This window comes from Monodelphis domestica, chromosome 4 (assembly GCF_027887165.1).
Source record: "Monodelphis domestica isolate mMonDom1 chromosome 4, mMonDom1.pri, whole genome shotgun sequence".
Taxonomy (NCBI): domain Eukaryota; kingdom Metazoa; phylum Chordata; class Mammalia; order Didelphimorphia; family Didelphidae; genus Monodelphis; species Monodelphis domestica.
In genome coordinates, this window is record NC_077230.1 from 101025010 (window position 1) to 101045458 (window position 20449).

Sequence of the window (20449 nt, forward strand, 5' to 3'; positions counted from 1 at the left end):
CTGTGTGAGCATTCTAATAGCAAAACTCAATACTTCCCCAATATATCAGTTTCTTGAGTTGGAAATTGACCTGAATGGAAATTCAAATTGGAGTTGACCTGAATTTGACAGCTGCTTTTGCTAATGGCATAAAGCTCTGATAATAGTGCTCAATAAATCTAAAATAATAAAAATGTCAAGTCATTTCATTATTGATGGAAAAGGCACATGAACTGGGTTGTCTAACAGCTCCTGGCATCCATTGCATTCACTTCACAGTACTCTGCCCTTAGCATTTAGCTCAAGAGATCTCTGGGTATAACTAAGGTGACAGATTTTTTTTTCTGTTATTACTGTCATTGGAGGTAGGATCAGGGAGTATAATAGCAATCATTTTAACTGTAGACTTACTTAAAGAAAGAAAAAGGTTAAATTCAATCCTCTTTAATGGATTGAGACAGGCACAGTTTCTACGCCTTATAATGTCATTCATATTTTAGTTAAGGTGATGACCTGTAATTCATGAATCATAGACTTCTTAGGGGTAGAAGGGCCTTTAAGACACTCTAGTACAGGAGTTCTTACCTTTTTGGGGATCACGACAACCTTTGGTAAACTGGTTAAGGCCCTTGGCTCCCTTCTCGGAGTAAGGTTGTTTGATGCTTTTTGTCCACATTTTCACCCTATACTTCCTCTCTGCTCATCATTAACTATAGGTTAGCCTGAGCAAACAGTGGTCTTTGGCAGAATGTTAAACAGCTGTGTGTCAGTTTCCATTCCCTCAGTTTGATTCCTCTAAATACAGCTGGCTAGTTGTAACTCCTGGCAGAGGTGCCAGCTTCATCATCTTCAGACTTATCGAGTTCCTTCCCATAATTGCTTCCCATTTTCTAGCAGGAAATCTCTACCGGAGCCTTTCCATTGCTTCATGAGGTACCCCCTAATTTTCCTTCCTTTCCATCCTACTAGCCTGGCCATCTTCAGTAATCCACAGGATTTCATTTCAATGGTCTTTATAGAAAGCCAATCTTAATACCAGGTCATGAAATGTTTGGCAGAGTATTTGCAGGGTTGTTGGAAATCCAATTTGAAAAAAAATGCCCAAATCAGCAGAGCCTTTAAGGATGTGAGATCATCGCTTTCTTTCTCGTGTGCTTGTGGGAGAGGTCAGGAGAACAGTTCAAGCTGGGATGGGAAGATCATAAAAAAATAACTGTATTAGCAATGGAAAAAGGAAGCAAGATTAGAAGGAAAGATGTCCGAGGAGCTGGAGATCCAGGTTGCTAGCACCACCCACTTTTGGGGAGACAAAAACGTTTCAGAATCTGCTCTCCAAGAAGCAGACCCCCTAGCAAATGTCCCAGTGCAAAGCAATTGCTAGTACAGGCATACCCAGCCTAACTTGGTATTCCTCTCACAAAACCTTCAATCTCCGAAGAATCATTGCCCTTTCACTGGCTGTCCCCTCTGCCTGAAATGTTCTCCCATCTCACTTCCCCCTCCTGGCTTCTTTGAAGAATCAGCTCAGCCCTCCCCCACTCCCCCAACCTCCAGCCTTTTGTGGGAAAGGGTAGGGAGGAGGCCCTTTAGTTCAGGCTCAACATACAGTAGCCACTCGGGTCTAGCCTCAGAGCTTCTTGACTCCTAAGCTTTGACTTGCTGGGCTTAGAGTAAACTGCTGATACCCAACCAGCATTAGCCTTCCTACCTCTCAGAACTCCAGGACTCAAGGGAACCACTATCTTTAATCATTTGCAGTTGCAGGGTCAAACCCAGTCTTCTACTTGAGGCATTTCCTAGCTTCCTCCCTGCCTGCTGGTCCTCCCTTCCATCCCATTCCAGCTAGTGCACAACCGTTTTCTATCTAATATATAGTTGTTGCCATTGTTCAGTGATTTTAATCATGTCAGACTCTTTGTGACCCCATTTGGGGTTTTCTTGGCAAAGATATTGGAACAGCTTGCCATTTTCTTCTCCAGCTCATTTTACAGATGAGGAAACTAAAACCAATAAGGTTAAGTGACTTGCCCAGAGTCACACAGCTAGGAAATATCTGAGACCAGATTGGAACTCAGGAAAAGGAGTCATCCTGACTGCAAGCCCAGGACACCTTCTAGCTGTGGGTTTTGTGTGTGTGTATGTATTAATATAATAGAAATCAAATAATGTATAAATATAAGATTTCTATTATATTACATATGACAGATGTAATATAAAGTTAGAATATATGTGTTAGACTATATCAAAGAGAATAATAAAATATTAGACTATATGTGTATATGTTTATATATATGAATGAATATGAGGAAAGGGACTGTGACCTTTCTTTGAATCTCCAATACTTAGTACTTAGTATATTGCAATTATTTAACAACTCCACCTTGGTTGATCACTTGATTCCAGGAAAACAAAGTGTTGGGTGAACAATGAATGCTGAAGGATCATCAGATCTTAAGTGTTAGAGCTGGGAGGTACCTTAGAGCCGTGATGGTGAACCTATGGCATACTTGCCAAAGATGGCACACAAAGACCTCCCACCCCAGCCCACCCCTTGAGTGTAGGGGCACAAGTCTCTGTGGCCAGAGGAGGTAGCTTCACCCTGGCATGTGCCAGCTAGGAGCCTGGCCTCTGTCTCCCCCAATGCAGGGGGCAGGGCACTGCATGCAGTCTGGAGGGGCAGGACATGGGCACAGGGTCCCTAGAAGGTTCCAAAAGGGTCATCATCACTTCCTTAGAGGTTATCTAGTCTACCTTGCTCATTTTACAGATGTGAAACCCCAAGCCCAGAAACATACCCAAACCATTTGCTTTCACATGGCTTTGCACCTACACAGCACTCAATAAATGATCATTGAATTAAAAAGTAATGTTTTTCAAGGGCCATCAACTGAATGACATTCAAGTTTTGTTTCTTGACTTCTGGTGGGTTTTAATTATAATGTGTTAATGACAATGTTAGAAGACAGTGGAATGGAGGCTCTTTGGGGGCAGGGACTATTTTTTATATAGCCCCATTCCCTAATGCAGTGCCTTGCATAAAGCTGGTACTTAATGCCCTTTGGATTAATTTGAAATGATGCCCATCAGGAAACTTTAGGTGAAGTGTGCCAATACACTTGTTCCAACATATCCTTTGAGAAGAAATTTATTTTGCATATAATTTGTATTCATCTATATATGTACATATATTGTTTTACCTGATAGGCTATAAACTCCTAACAGAGATTGTTTAATTTCTGATTTGCTATCCCCAGCCCAGTGCCTGGTACATGGGAGGGCGAATCAAAAGGCATATATATAGGAGTCAGAGGGAGGACACAGTGAGAAAAGCTCAAGGTCAGGGAAGACCCCAAAGTTCTATTTGGAATCATGAAATTCTAGGACCACAAAGCCTTCTAATTTCTGGAGATCACCTGCTCCGTATTCTTGACTTAGGAAGAAAAATAGTTGAACCACTGAATGCATCTTTTATTTAATAGAAATATTTATTAAATGCTTTAACAGGTTACATGATTATTATCACTTCAGCTATATGCTCAAGTCTGTACTGGGCACTTTCACTGCTCTTATATAAAAGGATACACCTATGCACAGTAAAGGTAAAAGAATCGGGGGGGGGGGATTGAGGGGGTCCTAACTGTGGTTTCCTGAAGCCAGCTTTGCAGTGTGAATGTCTACATCTTGGAAATAGGCAAATGCTACAAACCAGGGCTTGACTTACTGTTTCTTTGATAGTTTAGATTTAGGAGAGTGCGGAGACATTAACAGTGGAGGATAAATGGAAAAAAGAAAGTGCCACGTATCCTTTTTTTTTTTCTTTTGAGAGCTATTTGTTAAAGTTACCAGTATACAGCTGGCCATATATCTAAGTGCCAAATTGTTTGATATTATGGCCATGCCATCTATTTCTCTGAAGTTTTCTATAGAGCTTTTTTTAAATGGTTTATTCTAAAAGTAACACTGACCCTTTTAGGAAACCGTTTCTAGTCTCTTATAAATGGCTTCACTCTTAGACCAATATCAGAAGTAAGAGAGTGATTGTACAGTGTTCCAAAAACTGACTTTTGTTTGTCCTTTAAGAATCATTTGTGTATAAACTTAATAACGAGCATGACAAACATGAATCATATAAATAAAATAAGGAATAAAATCCCAAATAAAACAATCCCTCCCCCAAAATCCCTGAGCTCTTTCCATTTGATTAAAGAAAAAGCTAAAACCTGTTAAAATAAGCATAACATTACTCAGTGTCTGCTGGTTTCTTTTCAATTCCTGAACTTGTAAAGTTTGCTTGTTATTATATTTTGTCATCATATGGGAGTTGACCGTTTTTAATAGTTGTAGTCACTGTGTGTGCCCTCTTAATTCTGATTTCTTCACCCTTCATCACTTTTGTCTTCCCATCCTTCAATATTTATCACTTTAAGATATGGTTCTATCATATTAAAACACCAACATATTCTGCTGTTCCCTAGTAATTGGACATTCAGGTTAGTTCTAGTTTTTTGCTAGCAAAAATCAGGTGAGGGGTCAGCTGGGTGACTCAGTAGATTGAGAGCCAGTCCTAGAAATGGGAGGTCCTGGGTTCAAATATGACCTCAGATACTTCCTAGCTATGTGACCCTGGGCTAGTCACTTGACTCCTATTGCCTAGCCCTGACCATTCTTCTGCCTTAGAACCAATACACAGTATTGATTCTAAGACAGAAGGTAGGGGTTTTAAAAAAATAAAAAAAAATTTTAAATCAGGTGGTTTTGAGTTCTTTTGCCACATAGTTTATAGGATCGTAGATTCAGAGCTTAAAGGGATTTTAGAGGTCATCTAAGTCAACTCTCTCGTTTGACAGTTGGGGAACTGAAGCCTAGACAGGTTAGACAACTTGTTCAAGGTCACACACTTGTCAGCAAGAGAGGCAGGAGTTGAACCAGGGTCCAAATCCAGTGCTCTTTCCATTCTAGTTCATTGTTTTTATCCTTTTTGTAACATAACAAGGTGACTCAGTGGATTGAGAGCTGGGCCTAGAGACAGGAGGTCCTTGGTTCAAATTTGGCCTCAGATTCACACTTCCTAGCTGGGTGACCCTGTACAAGTCACTTAACCCCCATTGCCTAGTCCTTAATGCTCTTTTGCCTTGGAATCAATACATAATGTTGACTCTACGATGGAAAGTAAGGTAGTTGTTGGTTGTTTTTTTTTTTTAAGAATAGCATGTTTTGAATATAATACTACCAGTAGGTACATCGAGTCAAAGTATATAATCATTATTGCAACCCTTATTGCCTGTTACCAGTTTTCCCCCCCAAATGATAACAGTAGTTTAAATTTCTACCAATCAATTCATTAACATTTATTAAGTGCCTGCTATGTGCCTGGGACTGTGTTAAGTACAAAGACACTTAATAATGGCTTGGGTATGTTTCCCCATAGAACTGCTAATAATCAATTTTTGACTATTATTTCAAAGTTTATAAGTTGAAGATACCTAAATGTTATTTTAATTTGTATTTTTCTGAATATTTTTTATAAATTTACAAATTCAAGTAATTATTAAGAATTCAATTAATCAATATGCATTTCTTAAGTTTCAGTTTCATCCCTAAAGTTTTATTTTTATATCCTTCAATCATTTGGGGATGTGTAATATGTCATAAATTTCTTTCAGTTCCTCATAGATTTTGTATTTCAAGTTTTTACCAAATATATATGTTGCAAGATGTTTTTCCCACAAATTATTTTCTTTTTTATTTGGATACTTTGCTTTTTGTTTTGTAAATTTTTTTTGTTTTTACATAACTAAATCAGCATGTTTTATCTCTAGCATAAAAGAAATATCTTCCATTTATTTTTTTTTATACGTGATTGAAATGGTTATATCCATCCCCCTTGAAAAATATAGATCGTTAAGACAGTTGAAATTTATGATAGCACAAAGTATTAAATATTGACTTGAGCTTATTCTTTATGATACTGTTATCTAATTTCCACCAATAATATTTTCCCAGCATTTTGTAATTTTGGTTTTATAAAACAAAAATTTATTGTAAATCTAGCAAGGGCTCATCGGGTCACAAGATTGGATTTCTCTTCTCCTCATCCTTCTCCAGAAGAGACTTTAATACCTGCCAGAAGGCAAAACAGGATGCTGGGATCAGAGGTGCTTTCCTTGGAGAGAGGGACAAAATTATAACTGTCTGCTCCCCTTAATTATTATTAATTTGTCAACAAATATTTATTAAACTGCTACTAGGAGCCAGGCACCATGAGAAGCACTAGTAATACAAGAAAGTGATACAAAAAGCAATCCCTGTTCTCAAGGAGCTCACGGCCTTCTAAGAAAGCAACAATATTTTGTAGACAAAATATCAACAGAATAAATTGGAGATTGTCAACCAAAGGATAGCAACAGAGGGGAATTTCACATTAGAATTATGGGTGGTCAGAATAGCTCCCAGAAAAACTGAGTAACTTGGTATTTGGTAAAATGAAAGGAAAAGTACACTTTTTAGAATTTTTAAACTAAGTAGATGTTTACTTCTCCAAGGCATTTTCAGCAACTATTGGCAAATCTTACTAAGTTTATAATTTTCATGTACATGTGTATGTACCTATATATTTAAAAACTAAAGTGCCTTGGCATTCATTGTATAAATACTGCTTGGATTTTCTGTTCTACAATCTATATTTTTAAAATATTATTTTCTCCTTTATTCCACTTGCCAACATGCTACATAGGATTTTTGCATTTCATATTCATTCATGGATCCACCTATAATTATTTTAGTCATATCTTTGCAAGGTATAAGAATTACAAATCAGTTGCCTAGTGCCAAGAATTGAGTAGCATACTTACCTTCTGTATTTAGAAAGTCTCTATAATATAGCCCCTGCCATGGCATGAGGGTGATGTGAGGATGAGGGATAGAAAGTAGAATTTTCCCAGTCATTTGTTGTGGGTACATGGGAGATGGGAGCTCTGGGGCATGGACTGAGTTGCTAATGATGCTAGATGTTACAACAATTGGGTGTATTTGTATACACACATGTCTATATAGAAACACAAACACACACACATACAACCAGATATTATAACATCTAGTTGTACCTTCATGTGTGTTTATGTTTTTAAATGAAGAGTACTTAGATCAAGCAAGGGATGTAGTTTTTCAACTACAAAGAGAATATTTGAAAACATGAATATAGGGGGTAGCTGGGTAACTTGGTGGATTTAGAGTCAGGTCTAGAGACGGGAGGTCCTGGGTTCAAATCTGACCTCAGATACTTCCTAGCTATGTGATCCTAGACAAGTCACTTAAACCCCATTGCCCAGCCCTTACTGCCTTTCTGTGTTGGAACCAATACTTAGTATTGATTCTAAGGCAGAAGATAAGGGTTTTAAAAAAATGAACATTTTTTAAAAAGATCATATTTTTAATTGTAGAAGTCCTTGATAAATATAGTAAGGTAGAAAAGGAGGAACTTCAGCACTCAGAGTGGTGCAGGAGTACTGTATTGAAAGAAGTCCATTCCAGGCATGAATTTTGGCTCAAGCAAATGCATGGAGATTGGTGAGACTAGGCTATTAATAGAAACAGAGCAGTCCAAAAACAAAGCAACATGACATATAGCTGGAACAGAAGGTTCAAGTCATTCTGTAGAAGACCTTCAATTCTAGGATCCAGATTTTATAATATATTTGGCAATGGGAGCCTCTGAAGGATTTTGAGTAGAAGACTTCTCTGATTAGATCAGTGCATTGGTAAATAAGTAATTGACCAGAAATGTGAAGATTGAATGAGAGAGGTGATACCTTACGGATAAGGACAATGAGTTTTAATGGCTATTATACTAATCTAGGTGAGAAGAGATGGGAGTGTGAATTAATTTAGTGGATCTGGTAGGGGAGAGAAAGGCATGGATGTGAAAGACATTGTGAAGAAGATCCACAGAACTTGGTAAAATATTGATCAAATGGGCATGAGAAAGAGAAAAATCAAAAGGTAGCTGAGGTTACAAGTCTGGATGACTTGGAAGATGGTGGTGCCAGAACAAAGTTAAAGAAATTTGGAAGAATGACAGATTTTGAGGGGAAGATGATGAGTTTCAGTTTTGGACAAGTTGAGTTTGAGGGATTGGTAGGATATTAGATAGAGAAATCTATCAGCCATTTTGTATTGATTCAGTAGGATTTTCTCAAAATTGATACATCATTACCAAAAATAAAGAGTTTTATTTACCAAGGGATTAGAACATTGTGTCAGTTAGTCACTTAGTATAATACTGTGGTTATTTTTTTTTAATCATAATATAGAAGATCCAACAAGAAGTTAATCACTGTCAAAAAGTATCCATTTTATTAGTTTCTAAACTCTTGCTATTTCTTCAACTCTGTTTCAAAGGCCCTTTAAATTATACATTTTTTGTAAATTCACAAATTTTTTGAGGTCTTTGTGGTTTTAATTGTTCACCCTGAATGCTTACATTGCTGAGAAAGTGATTCTGGGATCTAGGCCCATGTTTTTAGCATTTACATAGTTTACTTATGCTGTCATTTCTGTTTTTAAAAGAAAAACCTTTGAGATACTCTTAATTGATCATTCTTGTTAATTGATGGCTTTCATCTTACTATTAGAAAGATTTTTTTTTCTTTTTCATTATAAATCAGAGATTTGCTGATGCTATACCTAGGTGAGTTGAAATTTGAGTTTTTTCTTTGTTAGTCTTCTGGGAATTCTTTCAATTTAGAGAGCACTGCTTGTTTTTGATAATTCTGGGAATTTTTCTTACAGTGTTTCCTGAAATAAAGTCATCCAATTCTTTTCTTCTTTGCAGAACAGCTATAATTCAGAGGATTTTTACTCCAAGTTCTACCCTATACATCTAACCTTTTCATCAACATTGTTTTCAAGTCTTTTTCCAGTTGAGTTATTTTTTAGCTTTTTCATATAAATTATTTCCATTCTTTTGCCTTCATTCTATTTTTCCTTTATTTATCTTTTTCTATTTTGTCCATCAATAGATTTTCTTTATTTTCCATTCCCTTGAGTTTTGCCATTCACTGCTGAGGTGTTTTGTTTTTTTAAGATGCATTCAACTCTTTCATTTCTCCATGATTTTCTTAACTGAGGCCATTCCTTATTTTATCATACTTCATCACATTTTGTTACTTTTTATCCTTTAATTTCTTGACTTTCTGTGTTTCCCATCATTTAACTTCTCTCTGGATCTCTCTCATATCTGTCCTTTCTTCTTGTGTTATTTAGATATGCTTTTATATTGATTTTCATCTTGCTTCTCTTGTTTCACTCCCCCCCCCCCCATTTTATTAAGTGCTAGCATGAGTATCATAGAATGCCAGACCTCAAGGAGACCTTAGAGATAATCCATTCTGACACTTTCATTTTTTTACAATTCTATTTTACAATAGTTTTACAATTCATTTACAAATGAAGAGATGGATACCAATAGAATCAATATAGCTTATTGAAGAACACACTGGTAGCAGAGCAGACATTCATTCTCTAAATCCAAAGCTCTTTCAGATATTCTTCTGGCTTCTTAAGAAACACCAGGACCCTAATGACCTAGATAATTGATCGCCTATAAATATAGAGCTTTTATCTATCTATCTATCTATCTATCTATCTATCTATCTATCTATCTATCTATCTATCTATCTATCCCCTCACCTTCCATCTTACAATCAATAATGTGTATTGGTTCCAAGGCAAGAAGAGTAGTAAGGGCTAGACAACGGGAGTTAAGTGACTTGCCCAGGGTCACACAACTGGGAAGTGTCTGAGGCCAGATTTGACCCTAGGACCTCCCATCTCTAGGCCTGGCTCTCAATCCACTGAGCTACCCAGCTGCCCTCAATTTAGGGCTTTTAGATGAATTGACTGTGACATCCCAATATGATGTTTGGTAGAACTTCTTAGATGTACTTTAAGGCTCTGTTTATATCCTTTATAAAGCAGATCATTTTTAATTCTGAGAATCTCTGATTCTCTAAATGGTTAGCAAGATGAGGCTAATAGTCACTCTAAGTGACCTCCAGGATGGCCTGTTCTTATATTTGAATTCTTTCCTCAAATGAACAACTGCAATCAGACACAGAATACCAGAGGAATGAGCTTCTTGAAACCATCATTTAGCAATGCAAACTATTTTTGTAGAAGGGACCACAAATATGCTAGTCATTATTATCCTTTTGTTTTCTTGGGACTCATGAAGCAAACATATACTCATGTGCAGTTAGCTCTCCTTTATTGAAGAAAGCCTTGCCAGTCCTATTTTTGCAGCTCTCTAGATTTCAACTCCCATTTTTCCAATCTCCATCGCTTTTCCCAATAAATATTACACTCTCCCCTCATACAACCTCTGCTGCAGTTCAACACACCACCTCTCACTTGTTTGGTGCAATACCTTCTTCTTTTGGTCTTTCTGCCCCTAGTCCCTTCTCTCTCTGATCTGTCTTCTGCAAACTGGCCAAATTGATATTCCCAAAACAGCTATGGCCATGTCAATTCCCTTCTAAAATATTTCCTGAGGCTCCCTATTTTCTCTAGGATGACACATCAGTGCCTCAGCTGGGTTCCTCTCTACCTTTCCAGGTCTTTTTTGGGCATCGCTCCCCTTCCATATACTGGCTGGATAACTGTTCGTTGCCCTATAGACAATCCATCTCTTACCTCAGAGTGCTTTGACCAAAGTGATTCCTTATATGTGGACTATACTTGGTTTTGTAGAATCTCTAACTTCTTTCAAAGAACAATTCAGATGCCACCTCCTATTGAAGGTGTTTTTTTTTTTCCCTTCTGGTCTTACTGTTGCAAGTTGGACCTGACTCAGGACAGTATTGCATATTTAGGAACAAGAATGAATATCTAACAAGTTGTTGGTGTTGTTTTAAGGAAGATTCTTTAGCAATAGCATGGAAGGGATATTCAGCCTCTGGACTGGCCAGCCTGGTCTGCTGGTCAGAAACCTGGCTCTCTGTGTGCTTATTTTGTACTCGATCCACCAATAAGCTATGTCTTGGATTCAAATCTTAGCCTCTTAGGCCAACTAAGTCTTGACCAAAGATGGGTATTTTTTTTCATCACTTCTCAAGGAAATGACTACTTTGAGATTGGGCCAAAAAAAAGCTCAGAATATATGTCAGGACCCTATCCTTCCCTTCTCTTCCTTTCCCAGGGCAGTGACTGTTTTTGTCATTTTATCTTCATTACCTAGCAAGCACATTGCCCTGCACATAGGCATGAAGAAGATGTTTATTGAAGTCAAGTGTAGTGCATTCCTGTTTGCTTTCCTGGAAATGGCTCAGATAAAAACCACCAGCTGCTAAGTTCGACCCCTTCACTCACTGCAACATTTTCATTGGAAAATTTGGTTCTAATTTTTTTTAAAGAAAAGAACAAATTAATAACAAACAAACAACACCCAAACCTCCACTGCCGTATTCCATTTTATGGTGGCGATGCCCTTATTTCTCTTTTTTTTGCCAAGTCTCTGGGGAAGAGGGATGATTAATATACCCTGTTCTTTTGTAGCATTATCTCACAAATAAGATCTCTTATCTCCTAAGTAAAGGTCAGTGGAAATGCCGTTAGAGACCAAGAATTAACATGGAAAAGGCCAGTCTATTTGTTATCATCCAAGTTTCCTTAATAATTATACTTTTATGCTCATTCTTGCTATTTTACCCACCTTTCTTCCTAGCTCTTCTTCACTCCCTCTTCTTTTAAATCTCCTAGGATAAATTGTACCTCTCTTCAGTTGCTTTTCAATGCCTCTTCCGCATTTTATCCAGTTAGGACCACTGTATCACATTTGCTTGTGTTTTTTCCCTTCACTCCAGTATGAAAAGAAAATAAAGGATTATGGAGCTCCCTCTCCATTTCTTTTCTTCCCCCACTCTCTGTGTGGCTATAAGAACAGCACTCACTTTCACACTAGGTAGTGAATCTGCAATAAGAGATCACGGGTTTATATCCCTGGTTTGTTCCTTGTTACTATTAAACAGGAAAGCCTCCACTCTGTTAGACCTCTGATCCCATCTAGACACTCTCCTTCCCCTCCAAGATGGTTAGGTGTGATTAATTCCGAAGAGGATGTATCTGTCAGAATAAACCCAATATAGGGTAACTTGGGAGACTATAAAGCTAGCAAGTCATCCCAAAGTGAAGATACTCTCCCTTGCAAAATCACCTAATTTCCTGTTGCTATTACTCAATCTTCCAACCAAGGAAAACACCCAAAACTTAGCCACTTGATAGGTTAATTTGAACTTTTCCCTTCTGCTACCTTTGCCATATGGGCTATACATGTGTACATATACCAGCACTCTATAACCACACACACACACACACACACACACACTTTTTCTCGTTGGATTGCTGTTGCTATTCATCTGGTGGCAGGCTAACAGCTGGTGACTATCAAAACTCTTTATTATCTTCTAGTCTTGCTTCCTGATTTATTGACCTCCAATCAAGGTGGGAGGAATTATTCTCTGTGCTGGCATTTTGGACCTTTAAGTTGAGAAATTACCTAATACCCCCTGCCTGTTTTGGGGGGCAAATCACTTTCTGCTCTCAGTCTTTCTCTTTATCTGCAAATGGCATTTGAATGTGATGGGAAAGTACTGTACCATAAAAATGACAAAGGAGATTGTTTCAGAGAAATATCAGGTTTGTGTGAAATGAGTAGAAATTGTGTAAAAACAACATTGTAAAGCCAACATAAGAACTCCCTTCAATGAAATGAATAGTCACAATTCTAGAGGACCAGTGATAAAATAAATTATCCCCCTCCTGACAGAGAAGTGATGGGCTTGTTATTAAAAAAGATATGTATACCTCTACGTACACATAAGTTACATATGCATATGTGTTTTCAGACATAATGAAGAAATTTCTTTAATGTGACTGTAATCACTGTCATTCAGTCATGTCAGGAGTGTCTGACTCTGTGTGACCCCTTGTGGGGTTTTCTTGACTAAGATATAGAAGTGGTTTGACATTTCCTTCTCCAGTTCATTGTATAGCTGAAGAAACTGTAGCAAACCAGGTTAAGTGACTTGGCCAAGGTCGTACAGCTAGTAAGTATTTGAGGTCATATTTGACCTCAGATTTTCCTTACTCCAGACCTGGCACTCTATCCACTGTATGATCCAGCTACCCTATATGCAGGGTTGGTAAAACACAAAAGATGCTGAGAAGGGGAAGGTCATGTCATTTGTTTCCCCAGACCCTGTTTTTCCTTCAATTTTTGGTCCAAAAGATACAACTGAAGCCAGGCAACTGTGTGGGAATGAGAAAGCAGATGGATGGATGGATGCTATTAATTACTTTCTTTTACTTTCTAGGACTGACCTGTAGTAGCCTCGGGCTCTCTGGAGAACACATGAATAGCAGAATCCAGGATGGGTTCTTTAGGCAGGGATAGGGAAGACAGAGAGTTGTGGGAATATGATTTGGGGCAGCATAACATTTATATTCCCTTCTTTACAAAAGCAGGGAAAGGAGAATGTAATGGGAGGAGAAACTGGATTTATCATCTTAAAAATTACATAGCCTCCCACCTCTGTACCTATTTTAAGTTTTTGTACTCTGAGTTTTGGCCATTCAGTAACATATTCCCTAATATAATGTTGTTGCTGTAAAACAAATTGCCCCCATATCATCCACGGGATTTTGTTTCCTCCTGAAACCAATGAATAAATCATTCATTCCTATATATCAGTTTAGATAAATCTTTATTAAAGACAGAAACTCCCATGGCTAGCTATCCCCAGCTGTTCTCTCCATTCACTTTAGAATCATCTGGGAACTCACTATATGCACATACTTGTCTGGAGCTCTGCAGATTGCCTTGAAGAAGTCCTCCTTTTATGTGCGCTTTTATGAGTGTTGGCCTTATTTCCCCCATAGAAGCTCAAAATGAATTCAAGGACAGGCATCAATTGAGTCAATTATGAATTTCTTCTGTATTTCCCCACAGTCCCCAGAATAGTCACCATGAGAGCCTTTTCCTAAAGAAAGTAATGACTCCCAGTATGTATTCTTAATGAATCTTGGATTGTTCTATATTGGGTTTGCTTAAAGAAGACTCCCCCTACTTTGCAGTAGTTTTTGTTTCTTGGGGAAGAGAGTAGAAAATCAAATGAGCTACAAGTCATTCTCATGTTACAAAGTAATCACCAGGAAACATCAAGTAGAAGTTGTTAAATGAGCAAATGGAGGTGTGTGTGTGCGTGTGTGTGTGTGTGTGTGTGCATGCGTGCACACGTGTGTTCATTGAAAGCTTTTTTTAATCTGCTCTTTTTCAAATCCAATGCTCGATTACTTTTACCTTCTGATGTAATTGTGCCAAGTAATAGTGTAGTGCATCATCTTATACAACCTCAAAGAACATACTAGGGAGAATACAGCAGGCCTCTAGTCTCCCAGGGTCTCAATTAGATCTGCTGACAATGGAGCTGGTCTATTTTGTAGGCTGGTAGATTTTTAAAAATCAAATAAATCTGAAACTGTCCTCAAAGAGGATGCCTAGAATCATGTTCATTGCAGGCTTCTGATTTCTTCGTATTCCCTATCAAGGGCCGTGCCTTGAATGTAGTAAGTGCCTAACAAATATTGATTGATTAAGGGAGTTAGTGTCCTCCTTGCAAAGTGGCTGTCTACCTGGGCTAATCAATCTCTCTTAGGGGAGTGGGAGCCATACTCCCGTGCTGGATTGAGTGTGGTGTAAAAACTGCTGATCTCATTCATCATGTCTTGCCTCTCCAGGTCTGACTTCCTAGAAGCATGGCTACCAGTGCTGTACCAAGTGACAATCTCCCCACATACAAGCTGGTGGTGGTTGGAGATGGTGGTGTAGGCAAGAGCGCCCTGACCATCCAATTTTTCCAGAAGATCTTTGTGCCAGACTATGACCCAACCATTGAAGATTCTTACCTGAAGCACACAGAAATTGACAACCAGTGGGCCATCCTTGATGGTAAGCTTTGGGAAACAAAGGCTCTTGAAAGAGTTGTTTGGGGATGGGAGGTGTGGTTAATTTTGAATGCTTTGGAGTCAAAATGGAAGAAATAATAAGTGACAGACAGGGTACAAATGATAGTATTGCATACCACAAAGGTTTTACTCTTGATTGGGATGTACTGATTGGATTTGCAATCAAAAGAACTGGGTTCAAATCCTGACATCGCCACACTACTACTGCTAAGTTTTCTATTTCTCTTTTTTATTGCAACTATTTATTAGCTTTGGAAGCATAAAATTTGGTGATTTAGTTATGCCAATAATTTCTATCCCTTTTCTTTTTTTGTTCTTAAAAACCACTGTTTGTTATGTGAGATGGTTCTCTGTGAGGAGAAAGAGAAGATCTATTCAAAGAAACTATTATAATACAAAAAATCAGTAAAAACGCATTTAAGAAAATAGAGGACGCTTACAAATTTGAGATGTTACCATTTTAAGAAACACATTCATCAAACATTCAATAAAGACTAATTTTCTGGTTCACCAAATTTCTTTGTTATCTTACTGTCTACAACACAGCTAGTAGGGCCTTGATTTTCTCATCTGTAAAATGAGGGAATTGGTATCAATAATATTCAAAGATCTTTTGGATTCTAAATCAATGATCCTCAAAATACACTTATTTTTTTATTTATTTGTTTTAAGAGAGAGGAAAGTCTAGGGCTTTTGATAAAGATTAAAGTCATCATCATATGGTGGAAAGAACCCTTGGAGTCAGGGGAGGGAGGATTCAAAATCTGGTTCTGCTGCCTTTGTGACCTTGTATAAGTCATTTCACATCTCTGTGCCTTAGTTTCCTCATCTGTAAAATGAAGAGATTGGACTAGATCATCTCAGAGGTCCCTTCCAGAAAAAGTTCCTGCTCAAAGTTGTAAATGCTACCTGACCTTGGTCCCTTTTAAAAATTCTATAAATCTTCCAGGTTATCTGGGAATGTCACTTTGTATATCCCCTGGTCTTAGACAATACAAAGTTTCTTTCTTCTATACCAGGGTCCTCGCCTTTTCAGACACTAAAAGTAAAAGCCAACATTTATCTAGTACTAACGATATAGCAGGCATTGTGCTAAGTACATTATAATTATCTCATTTTATTCCTTACCAGAAAACTAAGAGTTAAGAACTAGCATTACTCCTATTTCACAGATGAGGAAACTGAGGCAGATATAGATTATGTGGTTTGTCCAGGGTCACTCATCAGAGCTGATAGGGATCTTAAAGAAAATTTCATTCAAATCCTTTATTTTGACATGTTAAAAATAATTTTATTATTATATATTCTGTTTTTACATTCCTTTTGTGTATGAACATAAACCTTCCTCTCGCTACCAAAAAAAAAATCAAAAGGAAAAGGAAGGAGCAGTTCAGCAAAACTAATCACCATTTCAGCTAAGCTTGATGACATAGTCTTCCACCTCTGTAAAGTTGCAGGGGAGTTGGGGGCAGTGGGAGAGCAATCTTTGTCATTATAATTACATAGCTTTCAGTTTAGGGATGTGTTGGCTTTTCCACTTGTTTTGTTGAGGTTGTTTTGTATATTGTTTTCTCAATTGACTTGCTTAACCCTGCATTATGCCCCCACTCCATATTTCTCTGTATTCTGACAATACAGTGAGATTCCATCACATTGTTGTACTGCGGTTTGCTTAAATATTCCTCAGCTGATGTGAACAAATATGTGTGTGTGTGTGTGTGTGTGTGTGTGTGAGTATTTTCACTCTTACCTTCCATCTTAGAATCAATATAGTGTGTTGGTTCTAAGGCAGAAGAAAGGTAAGGGCTAGGCAATGGGAGTTAAGTGACTTGGCCAAGGTCACACAGCTAGGAAGTATCTGAGGCCAGATTTTAACCTAGGACCTCTCGTCTCTAGACCTGGCTCTCAATCTGCTGAACCACCCAGCTGCTGCCTTGATGTGAATGTATGCCAGTTCTGTTCTGCCTTTAATATTTTGGTGTATGTAAGACTTTCTCCTCTGTCTTTGACCTCCCTGGAGTCTTTGCCCGGCAGTGGGATCTCTGGGTCAAAGGCTATGAACATTTTAGTCACTTCTTAGTATCATTTCAAATTGCTTTCCAGAATGGTTGGAACAGTTTACTCCTTCCTGAACAGTGTTTTAATCTGCTTGTTTTTTCATAGTCCTTTCCCCGTTGCCTTTTCTCATCTTTTGCCATTTTTTAACATTTTGCTGGGTGTGATGTGAAACCTCAAAGTTGTTTTGATTTGCCTTGTTGGTCTTATACATAAGGAGCAGTTTTCCAGATGGTGTTTCCAAGTTTGCCATTCTTCTTTCAAGAACCATTTTGTTCATATTCTTTGACCACTAATTCATTGGAGAAAACCTATATATTTATGTCTCTCTATTTTTCATATCATGTCCTTATCAGAGATGTTTTATGTAAATATATTTCCCCCAAGATATAGTTTCTCTTCTCATTGGATTATTTATTGAGAGATTGAAAGAACCTTTGAGTCTATTCCCCCCTCCTCTTTTACAGATGGAGAAACTGAGGCCCCAAAATGTTAAGCCATTTCCTTGATAGTGTGAAAGTTTTCAGTTTCATACAATTAGAAATCTTTCTTTTTATCTTTTGTGATTGCCCCTATTCCTTATTTGCTTTAGAATTTCTCCCTGGTAGCCATAACTGTGAAAGGCACTACAGGTAACTCTTCTAAATTGCATGAATTCTCTCATTTTGCCATTGACAAAATTGAAATCCAGAGAAGGAAAAACATAGAATTTCAAAGCTAGAAGGGACCCCAGAAGCCATCTAGGCCAATCTATATCAAAACATGAATGCCCAGCCCAACACCCCAGACAAGAAGTCAGTACAGCCCGAGTTGCCCAGAGTCAAACGACTAAACATCTAATTGTTGTTCCATTAACCCATCCTGTCCAACTCTTTGTGACCCCAGGGACCATGGCTATCCATGGGCAAGGATACTTGACAAGGATACTGGAGCAGTTTGCTATTTCTTTCTCCCAAGCCTCTAATAGAGATGTTCTAATTCCCAGACCCCCCAGAAGAATCTTGCCATTCCTTTCCCATTTATCCATCCCCACTTCCCTTACTCTAGATTACTATGAAACAAACCTCTGCTGCACAGCTTAATATACTCCCACATCCCCACCAAAGTACATTCCCTTGAAGAATTAGAGAGCAGAATCGTAATTGATGAAGTCCTCCACCCACCCCATAACTTTGTTTCAGGGCTTGAGTACATGATTATTTGTGGAATAGTTAGCATTTTGGTTACTCATGAGGACCAAGGTGGGGGAGGCATGTCTCCCAGGAGACAACGCGCAAATGACTCCTTCTTTTAACAGTCTAATCTAAGAGTTCTCCGAGGGACTCATATTGTAGAAAACATCTCTCCCTCTTTTCTCTTCAAACGACAGTTCCTGCAGAATTGTTCCTAATTGTGCTAAGATGTGGAGGAAATATTAGTCAGAGAGATGTGAGCTCATGCTAATGAAAGCACTGGCAGAAGCTTCTCATTTCATTGCTTCACAAACCACTTCAAACCCTCTTTTTGTGCCTGACAGCTGGTAAAACCCATGCCATCCATGGGCCCATGTTTCATGGTGACCTAGCTTCCACTGTTCCTTCTTTGTACTTAACAAAGGGGATAGGAGACAGACATTTTTTTTATTAAGTTTAAATGAGGTTTTCTGCTTTTAAAGGCAGGCATTCACCAAGAGACTGATATTTCATGAGCAGGAAGATTGCAGAGCAGGGGTGGGCTGTCAAAAATCAAGCTGATGCCCAAGACAAGCCTACTCACTTTTTTTTCTTCCTCTAAAGAATGATATAATGAAAACCCCGGTACAGCTGTCAAACAGTAGTGATTACTTCAGCACGGAAAGTCTTCATGCTTTTAGAAAATCAGAATAAAAGTCGGATCAACTTTTACATTCACAGTGGGGAAAGTTGGACTGCTGGTGAGTTTCAACTGTGAGAACAGCACATGGGGCCGACTTCGCTAATAAGCAAAAGGCCAAGCTCCATTGCATTTGCTCTTCGAGATGTCATTCTAAGGCCTCTTTTCCCCCATTTGTCAGGGCAGTTTCATATACATCTGGGCACAGCAAGTTGCAAAGGAGTAGATCAAAGTAGTACTTTCACAGACAAGTAAGTTTTAATAAAAATTCTAATTCCTGTAACTTTTTTAAAGAGGAAAAAATAGCCCTGGACATTGGCTCATTTCTTGAAAAGAGAATAGAATAGAATCTTTTAAAAGTCATCAAGGAAGGAAGGGAGAGTTGTTAAATAACCTTGCAGAATATTGTAGATGAATGAGCCTTTGAGTCCAGTTCCTTTATTTTATAAAGAAAAGCCCTTTGCTCAAAGTCACCAACCTAGTAAATATTAAGAGGTAGGATTTGAATACTAGTCTTTTGATTCCAAACCAAGTATAAATTAATACAGCCAGTATATATATTTTAAACATAAATAAAAAATTTAAACATTTTAAACAGTATATATATTTTAAACACTCATTTTAAACATGCTATATACTTTTATCAAGATTTAAATAAATACAGAGACTGTCATTAAATACTTCCCTAACTTCTTAATATCATGTTATCGATAGCTGCTAACATATCCCTGGCCTTATTTTCCTTTAAAGAAGACTCACTGATCTGACTTTTCCCTCAGTTTCCCTTGCTGGAACCTCATAACCATCCTGCCACCTATGACTATCATTGGACCCTCTTTTTCTTCTCTTTGTAGTGACCTGAACAGCTTTAATTATCTTCTCCATTCATACAGATCCAAAATCTACATATTCAACTTTCAGCTCTCTCCTGAGCTCCAGTCCTTGCATTACCAACTGCCTGCTGTACATCTGAAATGCAATATGTTCAAAGATTAAATCAGGAGGCAACTGAGTGGTTCAGTGACTTGAGAGCTAGGCTTAGAGACAGGAGGTCCTGGGTTCAAATATGACCTCAGACACTTCCCAGCTATGTGACCCTGGGCAAGTCACTTAACCCCCATTGCCTAGCCCTTGCTGCTCTTCTGCCTTGGAACCAATACACAGTATTGATTCTAAGATGGCAGGTAAGGGTTTTTTTTTTTAAATATGAAATCATACTTTTCTATATGAAGCCCACCCTTCTTCTAAATTCCTTGTTTCTGTCAAGGGTGCCAGTTTCCTTCCTGTCACTCTAGACTTGTATTCTTGGAACCCTCTTCAACTCTTCCCTCTCTCTGCCCCACGCCCCAATATGCTAGTGCTTATTGTGGTTCTTTGCAGCATCTCTCATATCCATCCCCTTCTTTCCACTCACATAGCCAGCACCCTTGTAGTTCAAGCCTATATCACTACTGCAGTAGCCTCCAAATTGGACTTCTTGCCTCCAATCTCTCTCCTCTCATCCAGCCTCTATTCAGCTGCCAATTTGACCCAAGTCTGACCATGT

At 38.2% G+C, this 20449-nt stretch overlaps 1 protein-coding gene across 2 annotated transcripts in view; it reads left to right on the plus strand.

The window, feature by feature from the left end:
• Nucleotides 1–20449, plus strand: part of MRAS (muscle RAS oncogene homolog) — a 114121-nt gene that overhangs the window by 47200 nt on the left and 46472 nt on the right. For both annotated transcript variants that reach the window (XR_008911150.1, XM_001365376.4), the window contains exon 3: nucleotides 14770–14980. Coding sequence is in view for 1 of the 2 variants with exons in the window: in XM_001365376.4 (XP_001365413.1) it covers nucleotides 14788–14980 (193 nt within the window). In the remaining variant the exon portion in view is untranslated. The remainder of the gene's footprint in view (nucleotides 1–14769; nucleotides 14981–20449) is intronic.